The sequence below is a fragment of the Octopus bimaculoides genome, chromosome 14 (assembly GCF_001194135.2).
Source record: "Octopus bimaculoides isolate UCB-OBI-ISO-001 chromosome 14, ASM119413v2, whole genome shotgun sequence".
Taxonomy (NCBI): domain Eukaryota; kingdom Metazoa; phylum Mollusca; class Cephalopoda; order Octopoda; family Octopodidae; genus Octopus; species Octopus bimaculoides.
In genome coordinates, this window is record NC_068994.1 from 28,491,223 (window position 1) to 28,502,703 (window position 11,481).

An 11,481-nucleotide genomic window follows, 5' to 3' on the forward strand; every position below is an offset into this window, starting at 1 on the left:
AAAACCGAAGTCTTAGGAAGGCAGACAAATCACAAATCCCTTCAAGTAGACATCCCTGCTCAGTCTGTAGAAAAGGTGTAGGTAGAAACTCCATAAGATGCACCCAGTGTAAGCTATGGACATATAAAAGGTGCAGCAATATCAGAGGAAGGTTAACAGGGAAACTAGCTTTTGTATGTGGAAGATGCACAGGTACAATAAATGCTAAAAATGTGCAAAAAATAGACTCCATCAACTGCCAGGGTGGTAAGCTAGAGGTAGTAGATAGCTTCTGTTATTTAGATGACCAAGATAGTAGTGGAACAGGAGGGCTCTGAGAGCATAGCTGTGAGAATAAGATTATGCTGGGCAAAGTTCAGAGAGCTCATACCTCTGCTGGCAACAAAGAGCCTCTCTCTCAGAGTGAAAGGTATCATACAATCTCTCTCAGATTGCATGATACCTGTGTGTGAACAGCTATGCTATATGGTAGTGAAACATGGGCTGTGACGGCCGAGGACATGCGTAGGCTTGAAAGAAATGAAGCCTGTATGCTTCGCTGGATGTGCAATGTCAGTGTGCATGCTTGACAGAGCGTAAGCATCTTGAGAAAAAAGTAAGGCATTAGAGGCATCAGATGTGGTGTGCAAGAGAGATGACTGCGCTGGTATGGTCATGTGATGCGTATAGACAAGGAAGCGGTGTAAGAATTGCCAATCTCTAACTGTGGAGGGAACCTGTAGTAGAGGTAGACCCAGGGAGACTTGAGACAAAGTGGTAAAGCATGATTTTTGAACTTTGAATTTAAGAGGCAATGACTAGTGACCAAGACTGTTGGCAATATGCTGTGCATGAGAAGACCCGTCAAGCCAAGTGAAATTGTAGTCATGGCTGATGTTGGTGTCATGTAACTGGCACCCATGCCAGTGACATGTAAAGAGCACCATTGGAACATTGGCCCTGATGGAGGCAAAGTGGTTGAGTTCCTTTCGAGTGTTGGGCTGCACAGAGGCAATTATGGCTGAGTTCCTTTTGAGCATTGGGCCACACACAGGCAAAGTGGCCAAGTTCCTTTTGAGCATTGGGCCTCACGGAGGCAAAGTGGCTGAGTTCCTTTCAAGTGTTGGGCTTCACAGAGGCAATGACTGAGACAGTTGACATTATGCCACGCTTGAGAAGATGTCCCATCAAGCTGAGCAAAAACACAGTCATAGCAGATACTGGTGTCACATAAAAGCACCCATTACACTCTCAGAGTGGTTGGCATTAGGAAGGGCATCCAGCCATAGAAAACCATGCCAAATCAAACTGGTGTCTGGTGCAGCCTTCTAGCTTTCCAGGCCTGGTCAAACCGTCCAACCCATGCCAGCATGGACAACAGATGTTAAATGATGATGATGATGATGTGCTATTGACACAAAATAAGATGAGGAAACTAGTCTGGCAACAGAAAACCAATGGCATACTTATGGTTACACTATTTTAAAAATAGGTGCACTGGTTTAGTGATCAAAGTGTGGGATCTCTAATCAATGACAACAGTTTCAAATCCCACTGTAGCTGTTTCTTTGTGTCTATAAGCAAGCAGATTGTTTATTTGTTCTACACAGGAAACAGGGAGTTTGTTTGTAAAATCTTATCTTCTAGTCTATAACCATCTTTTGGAACAATATATATTGCTTCTTACATAAGCACAAAGCAAGAAATTTGTGGAAAGAATTGATTAAATCAACCCTGGTACACGACTGGTACATTATTTTATCAACTTCAGAAGGATGAAAGATAAAGCTGACCTCTTCAGGATTTGAAATCAGAATGTAAAATACAGCAAGGCATTTTGTCAGATGCTCTAACATTTCTGCCAAACCGCCACCCACATAATAACAATAATTCTTTCTAATTTTGGCACAAGGCCTGAAACTTTGGGGTAGTGAGTTAGTTGATTACATTGACCTGAGAGCTCAACAAGTACTTATTGTACTGACTCTGAAAGGATAAAAAGCAAAGTCAATCCTGGCAGAATTTGGGCTCAGAACACAAAGAGTTGGAAGAAATGCTGTTAAACAGTTTGCCTGGCATGCCTATGATTCTGCCAGCTCACGGCCTTAATAGTAAAAAGAATAATTTTTTTTACATGGCATAATTTCATGCAATGTCAACCCCAACACTTGACTGGTACTTTATTTTATCAACTTCAGCAGATGAAATGTAAATAATGATAAACTTACCAAATTTTGCATCAGCAGTAATTTTTGCTACCTTTTCATACTGTACATGAAACATAAATGAAAATAGTGAGAATGTATTTCAGTATATTTTATATTATTTTAATATATTCAATATCAACAAGAATAATCTAGTAAAAAGAAAAAATACATTGAAAAGTACTTTCACATAAAAGCTAACAAACACAATACACAAAATTTAACTTTACCGTTTTAGTGAAGGCTGAATGGAAATCTCAGCTCTGAAGTCAAACACTGTAGCATCTAAATTTACATAATGAAAAGTATCACTACCTTGAATAACCCCTATTACAAGGTCACAGCAGTTTCTATTGTCTCCCAGTTTATACCATCCCAAAGTCCTTATGATTTTGTCACAAGCTCTTGTTTATTTGCTTTTTTAGTATATCTTTACTTTGTGTAACTTTTACCATATTCACATCAATACAACTAGCTCTCCTGCATGTGCTATCCAATATTTTCACAATTTGATAGCACCAACCTAAAATTTCATATACCTATTGCACATTCAATGAGCACAATATTCTTGACCACTTAATAAAGGTTTAATTTGGACTCAGAATTTTCACATGAAGTTAGAGCAAAGATAGTTAGGTGAACCAGGTTTTGCAGTTCTTCACTATTTCTAACAAATCAAAGATAAATAGGTTAAACAGGAGAAGTAAGGCTTCTTATATTGTGATGAAAACTACTGATCTAGATAGATATAAAACTAATATAGAGCTGATAGGAATCCCTCATCAAATAACATAACTGTTTTAGTGCTGGTATTATTACCAACATGGCCAGTTGTAAAGTTCTAGCCAATAAATTATATTATCATTATCATTCTGTCACACAGAGTATTTCATTAAGGTATTGAAAACAGTAAAAATCAGTATTCAATTTAAAAAATAGCAGTATTTCAGTATAGACAAACATACACATGCACACGCACACACATATTTATATATTCCCTCCTTTGCCCCTTTTGCATCTTCACAAATTCCTTACGCATGTACCCTTAGCAATCCACTACCATTCCATTTATATTCATATCCTTCCACTTTGAGAGTATGCCTGGGCACATTGCTGCCATCTCTCTCTGTCTCCCTCCTTCTGACTAGGGTAGCCATGCATCTCCTTTCCAGAAAGACACCTGTTTCTGTACTTTTATCATAGTTTAACCTCTCATCACTTGGCACAAAGCCACCTCTCTGTTGAGGGATTTTTGTCTTGCAAGTTACTTGGTGACCTCACTTGTGCTGGTGCCATGTAAAAAGCACTCAGTCCACTCTGTGAAGTAGTTGATATTAGGAAGGATATCCAGTTGTAAAACCATGCCAAAGCAGACCTTGCCGGTGCTGATGTTACATAAAATGCATTCAGTCCACTTTGTAAAGTGGTTGACATTAGGAAGGGCATCCAGCTATAAAAACCATGCCAGAGCAGGCAGTGGAGCTTGGTGCAGTCCTTAGGTTACTAGCTTCTGTCAAACCGTTCAATCCATGCCAGCATGGAAGATGGATGATAAATGATGGGGATATATATATAAGAAATAATTGGGATTCAGTTGAATTAGGTGCTTAAGTTGAAGTACCAAGTTAGTGCGGTATTATCTGCACAGCTCAAAGTGAGGTGAATAAAATCCAAATAAGCAACAGGATATCAAGAAGTGATGCGGTACGACTGTTTCAAGTGGCTCCATTTAATTGAACAATGCAATCATTACATCAATTTAAAGGTAGTGCCATCATCAGCTGCACAAATAAATCAATAGAATTTTAATCAGTCAGACACATTAATATAATTTTACTCAAATACTCTAATAGAGCAAGAAAATAGAAGAAATCCATGTTGTCGCTATTGTAGCTAAGAATATACTACACTTCCAAGAAATGCATGAAGTTTGTTGGGGGTCATAGTTTATAAAGTATTGTGGTTCATTTTTAATTTATTAGTCGTTTTATCAACTACTAAATCTAAGACTAGAGGACAGTGTTTGTTTAGAATAGAGAACAGGAGTGAGTTGACAGCTTATAGCTAGGTATGGTCATAAATATTGTCAACATTTTAGGCGTAGTATAAAGTAACTGTCTATAAAGGAGGCTAGGTAGGCGAAGACCCCGAATCAAGATATTAATTACCAGTTAAAGGGGCAAGACACTAATAATAAAATCTATGATGTTAATACAGAGGGAATTTTATCATGGGGTACTATGGGTGATTGTATATCATAACCAAAATAGATAAAATGTGTATATATATCAATTTTCAAAATTAAAAACGGAAGATTACATAGAATCAGTTTAATATTCATTCATGTCCTTAATCATTTACTTATTAGGTGGTTTCTATAAAGACTGCTCTGGGCATTTACTTATGGAATACTGGAAAGATAAACATGTTATCTATATATTAATTTTAAGCTAAGAATCAGAAAATAATAAAAGTTGTGTGCAGATACACACACATATTTATCTTTATGCACACGCAAACATACACAAATATTTATACGTTATTATGGATATAGTATAATCAACTTGCATAGACTTAAGTAACTAGAAAGTATATATCTCTATTTAAGAACAGTAACAACTTATAAGGGATAAGAGGTTAATAGGTAAGGATATCAAAATAAGAAAACAAAATAACAAGAATTTAAAGAGAATAGTATGAAATATATATAACTTACATTTAAAGAGACAAGGTATTAAAATTTGAGGTAGGGAAGAGATAAAGATAACCCCAAAGAGGAAGCAATAGGTATGGAGTAGTGAGAGCAGTTGGAGGTATTCAGACTGAAGAGGTATTTTATAAGTTGCAAAGTTACAAGTGCTGTTACATAAATGATTTTATAGTTTCCCAGGAGTATATAATTAGGAGACTTACATAAAAGCCATTACAAAAATACATAATATGATCAGCAGGGTAGAACGTAGAAAAGAACAAATAGTATATTAGATGCATTAGTACTGCTGTTTCTTTTTCCTACGTCATCATTAATATTATTTTCATTGTAGGGGTTTAAGTTAGTGTTGACAGGAATATTATTATTATTATTAACACCTCTTGCTAATTTTATATTCTTTCTATTTAACCTTGCTATGATGTTACCCATATTCATTTCTTTATTGCCCACAGGGGGCTAAACATAGAGAGGACAAACAAGGACAGACAAAGGGATTAAGTCACTTACATCGACCCCAGTGTGTAACTGGTACTTATTTAATCAACCCCGAAAGGATGAAAAGCAAAGTTGACCTCAGCAGAATTTGAACTCAGAATGTAACGGCAGACGAAATACCGCTAGGCATTTTGCTCGGCGTGCTAACGATTCTGCCAGCTCGCCGCCCTTTGATGTTACCCATATTGGGGTGAGTAGAATACAAGATTCTGTCTTACAGGAAAACATTCTGTTATACCTATGGAAGCAGGGAAGTGTTTTGCTAAAATTGTCATAAATTTCCTATATATATTTGTGGATATAGCACAGTTGAGGGGAACGTTATACCAGATCAAGTCATTATTTTCAGACTTCTGGCACATGTAAGGGTGGAATCTACCTGCTCTTTCAATGCCTCCCAAAATCCTGACTTGATTATTAGGTATGGCTCTATTACCAGTATTTTTCTTATCATTATAGGGTGAAGTACTATGCCCAGTCGCCTCATTACCTCTATTTTCTAAACTAATATTCCTACTTGTTATAACATCTAATTTCCTACTGTTGCTTATTTTTTTATTTAAATTGATGGGTTTGTTGGATGCTTTCCTAGTTGGTTTGTTTTCTCGACCAAGTAAGTTTTTATTCCTCTTCTCACTTAAAATCTCATTATTTCTACCATTATTAGGTGTTATACTTTCAGGATTAAGAAAAGCAATTTCCTGGTCGTATCCTGCCTTAGATAAAGTGAAGTTGTAGTGGTGGGAATGGGTATTAAAAATGTCTTCATTAGTGGATAATTTTGTAATTCTCTTAGAAATACTTTTGACCATCAATTATAAAACATTTGATAATTTGTTCATATACCTTGTAACTTTACCTGGTTTCCTATAGGGGTGAAATAATCCTGAGTTAATGTCTAATGTAGTATCTAAGAAATTTGCCACCTTTGTGCCGTGTTCAAACGAAATACCTAAGCTGAAGCTTTAAAAAAATTTTCTAATTCTTTTCTTCATTCTTTCAATGACTGATTTGTTGTCAGTAGGGATAATAAACAGAGCATCATCTCTATATAAACCTCCCTGCAATTCAGGGATTAAGGCACTTTACGCACCAACTAGGTTAGTGATTTCAGCCAAATCCCTCGAGCCCATAGCTATATTGAAATTATCAGGGATAGTGTAGTATCCAGAATAGATTTACTAAGTCGACTGATTAAAATTCTATCTATTTATTTGTGCAGCTGAGAATAGCCCTGCATTTAAATTGATATTGCATTGTTCAATTAAATGGAGCTGCTGGAAATGGTCGTACTGCATCACTTCTTGATATCCTGTTGCTTATTTTGATATATATATATATTTATATATATATATATATATATACATATGTATATATGTATGCATGTGTGTGTGTGTGTGTGCACCATCATTTTTTTTCATCATCTTAACATCCACTTTTCTATTTTGCATTTGGTTGGCCAGTTTATTGATAGAGTGTCCATGCCCAGGTGCCCTTCTTGTTACCAACTGTTACCTGTTTTCCAGCAATGTAATATCTTCCCATGGTCAGACATGTTTATGCAGAATAGTGGAAATGAATGACATTCATTTACAGTACACAATGTCAAGACAAGGAGACACAAACATACATGATGGACTTCTTTCAGTTTCCATCTACCAAATCCACTCTCACAAGGCTTTGGTCAACCCAAGGCTATGATAGAAGACACCTTCCCAGGGTATCATGCAATGGGATTGAACCCGAAATCATGTGGTTGGGAAGAAAACTTCTTAATCACACACCAATGCCTGCATCTATATATATAAAATGCATGCATGTATAAATGTATAATACTTACATCAATGTTTGCTGTCAAGATGCTACTGATAACTTGAGCACACAAGAGTCTCATTTTAACAGATGTCTGAAAATAGATAAGAGAACAAGGATTATATTAGTAAAAAAAATGAAATAGAGCAAAGATAAAATTAATACTAACAAATGCAACCACACATTATAATGGTCATTTTTTCTGGCTTGATATCAAACTAAATTACTTATATCCTTATGGATAAACAAATATACTACAACAGTATAATAACAATATAACTGAAACAAACTGCAGTAACCACATGGAACATAACAACAATCTTTTAAGAACCAACAATCCAACACACTAACTTGAACTGTAAACTTTGAACTATCAACACACAAACTACCTCACTTACTTAGAGCACTACTATTTATATGCAGTGGTCCAGTCCATTCTCACCAGGAGGCATTGTACTCTCACACATCTCCCCTTTTGAGATTTCGTGTTCCAAAGGAATAAAGAAATTTTTGTTATATATATATATATATTTGTATCTCTTTCGTTTGGGCATTATCTCAAGGTGTTTGGTCTGTTTTCTTTTTCTCATACTGGTTCTACAGGACTCTACTACTTTTGGTACTGGTACATTGAATATTTCACAAACTACTTGGGAATCTTGTGCTTCCCGGGATGACACATTTAAATTTTTGCATAGTCTTTATCTTGTATTTTTTTCACATTATGTTTAAGGTTTACCATAGTCTGACATTCTTCTGCAATGGTCTGTAGAGATAAATCCAGGTTCACTTGCTCCATTTTTGAGAGAATCATTGCCTGAATTTCTCTATCTTCAAGTCCTTGCACAAAGATAAGTGATTCGAACATATCCTGAGTGTGATCTTGGGGTTTGAAATTTTCACACATACAGTTGACTACTCTGGCATAGGTGATAAATTCCTCCTCTTCATTTTTTGCTAAGTTCCAAAGCTCCATTCTGCTGTTGAATAATAAATTATCAAAAAAAAATGTTTGAAAGCAGTTCCAGAGTTTCTTGGAAACCAATCTCACTCAACTTTTTGGGCAGAATAATGTTACAGTAATGCTCATGTTTGGCAGGAGCTACCTTGCATAGTAAAAGCCTTACTTTCTGCTTCGCCGACCAGGACTTGTACTTGTTAAAAATTTCCTTGTAATACCCTCTTCCAGGTTATACGTAAATTCAGAAATTACATAAACGAGCTTACTGGATTTTCAGACTTCATCAACTGTAACTCAATTAATTGTTGTCGTTGTAGTATTTGTTTTTGCAACTCCTGTAGTTGTTCTTGTTGCTTCTCTTGAAGCTGTACTACTGTGGCTAATAGGTTTTCCATGACGCAGTAATTGAAACCAATGTGAGTTTCGAATGATCCTCATTGCCAGATGTTACATCCTTATGGATAAACGAATATACTGCAACAACGTAATAACAATATAATTGAAACAAACGGCAGTAACCACATGGACCGTAACAACAATCTTTTAAGAACCAACAATCCAACATGCTAAATTAAGCTGTAAACTTTGAACTATCAATACACCAACTGTGAAACTAGTACAAACTATCTAACTCACTCAGACCACTACTATTTATACATAGTGGTCCAGTCCATTCTTGTCAGGGGGCGTCATACTCTCACACATTACTTAAGCTGTTAACCCATTAGCTGAAAAAAAATCAATGGTTTATGTCTCTTCATTGTGCCAGGCCCAATCGATCATGTTGGCTCAACCTCTGTAGATACCATAAGGTTTGTTTTATTACTATAGGCAGTAGAGGAAGATACTGTAATGTTGAAAAATTAATGCAAGCTCAGGTGAATGATTAAGTTTGAGACCACTCTTATCAAAATTGTGTTCATATTTAAAGTCAAATCTCAGCCAAAAATGTCTTTATAACCTAAATGATATAACACTTCAGTTAGTCAACACCAGCCATAATACATGAAATTTCAAGTATTTTATTAAATCCCTCCAATCTTGACTATTTTGAAAATTAACAACACATTAGCAGCTTATTCATTAGCAATATAATTACAAAAGGATTAAAATGGAGGTGTAGTTTTGTATGACCTTTTTAAAATTTCTCAAATATAATTCCATATTTTTTACTGTTACTACAACAGACTGCCCCTCCAAACTTTGAGACTGTATTCTACAAGCTTAGAAGTATTTGTTACATCAATTTGTTACCCTTGCTCTGCTTTCTCTTAAATCCTGCAACTATTCATATTTAAAGTTGACTAAAAGGTGTTTCATTCTTCAGCCAGAGAGTTTTTTTCAGACATAGTTTATGCAATATTATACCATCCAAGATGTCCTACTTTTTTTAGATGGTAGGATGTGTTGTGAAAAACATTTGGGTGATATTTCAAGTAAGTCAAATAATCACATAGCAGTTCTCTTGTTGGCTCATTTATTGTACCCTTTTTAAAAATATTTTTTACATCTAGGTGAATTATGAGATTAAGGGCAATCCAGTTCAGCATGAGTTCTGTATCAGTTGATGGTTTAGCATCCTCAAAGAGAGCTGGCCACCTGCCTTCCTAACAGACAACTGGGACTGTCAAACATTAATCCCCAGTTTTACAAGATTTATATTAACCTCATCAACCCCATTGTTCCCTATCCATTTTTCATACTGATTTATTGATAGTCTCTTTTCACACAAAAATTTAACAAAAAAATAAATAAAAAGAAAAATTTGATAATCACCAATTTAGATAGGATATTTATCTCTGCAAGAACCCAATCTGGGCAGTCAAGGTCTCCACAAAATCGGAATTTCTAGAAAGAAATAAAAGGAAGAAAGCCAATTAGAATACTATGAAAATTAAAGAAGCTTCTGTTTGTGTCTGTGTCTGTTCTTTTTTGATTATTTTATTTCCCAACAATTTATTTGAAAGCAGTATCAAATGTGATGTTGGGACTAGTATCTTTTACAGATGAAAGTCTTTTTTACAGTTAATCACTCAACTAACACTATACAGTAGAACAGTGCTAATATTTTTAACTGACAAAATGGAAGTGAAAAGAATAACATATCTTTCCTCAGAATACCCTATCTCACACCTTACTGATTAGATAAGGTTAACACAGAAAAGTTGACACACACGCATATATACATACACATTAGTGGAGGTGGCAGCTCCTTCCTGTGTTTCTGAGTATTTCTTTCTTTCCTTGTGTTTCCCCATTTATAACTGGCAAGATTGATTTTTGCATAGAACAAGTGTCCAGAGAGGTCATATTTGATAGCTAGCAGAGGGCTTATTTGGAGTTAGCAGGTCTTTAGCCATTGATCTTCTACATTTCTTCAAGAATGTTTTTCAAAGCGCCATGTTGTTCTGTCTTCTACGTGTTGCTTCTGGAATTAAAGATCGATGTTGATGCTCTTCATCGTCTGTTTCAACTGGTCTTCATAGCATCACACAGGGCAGCCATCTGGTCTCTAACCAGTGTTGAATCTGATGTAGATGATGCGACATGGCACATATTCATGGAGTGGACACTGTATGACTACACATAGATAGATGCGCACACACACACACATATCATCATCATTTAAAGTCCACTTTACCATGCTTGCATAGGTCAGATGTAATTTGTTGGGGCAGATTTTCTACAACCAGACCCATCACTTGTTTCCGAGCAAGGTACAAGCTAATATATAAAGATTGTATGATGAAGACACTCGTTTAGAAACCATCACATGAAGTCAAGACAAGGGTACAATATACACATCTGTACACACACACATATTAACAGAAGTCATAGAGTGAATCAAGGGTTGAGTTTTGGTCCTTGGGTCATTTTTGCAGATAATATATACCATTCTTATACAAGAATAATAAATTTGTTTTCTACAAAAGTATAGCATAACCCAATAGATTAATGTAAAATTGTTTCTATTATGATTAAACATATATATATATATATATATTAGAAAAAATAATAAGGTACTCAGATATCTGGATGGTTGTACATTTACAGATTTTTATTAATGTCACATGTTTTTTATAAATTAGTGCTTGCATCTATTCTAGTAGATTCTCCAGATTTTGGAAAATCTGGAGAATCTACTAGAATAGATGCAAGCGCTAATTTATAAAAACATATGACAAATTAATAAAAATCTGTAAATGTACAACCATCCAGATATCTGAGTACCTTATTATTTTTTCTAATATATAATTCCTGTACATCACCTCCAAACCTTCTTATATATTTATATATATATATATATATATATATAT

General features: G+C 35.3%; 1 protein-coding gene across 1 annotated transcript in view; it reads right to left on the reverse strand.

Moving 5' to 3' along the window:
- Nucleotides 1-11,481, reverse strand: part of LOC106875317 (COMM domain-containing protein 4) — a 30,460-nt gene that overhangs the window by 17,641 nt on the left and 1,338 nt on the right. The window contains exons 2-4 of the mRNA XM_014923407.2: nucleotides 9,941-10,012; nucleotides 7,232-7,297; nucleotides 2,208-2,247 (exon numbers count right to left, since the gene is read on the reverse strand). Coding sequence (XP_014778893.1) covers nucleotides 2,208-2,247; nucleotides 7,232-7,297; nucleotides 9,941-10,012 — 178 coding nt within the window. The remainder of the gene's footprint in view (nucleotides 1-2,207; nucleotides 2,248-7,231; nucleotides 7,298-9,940; nucleotides 10,013-11,481) is intronic.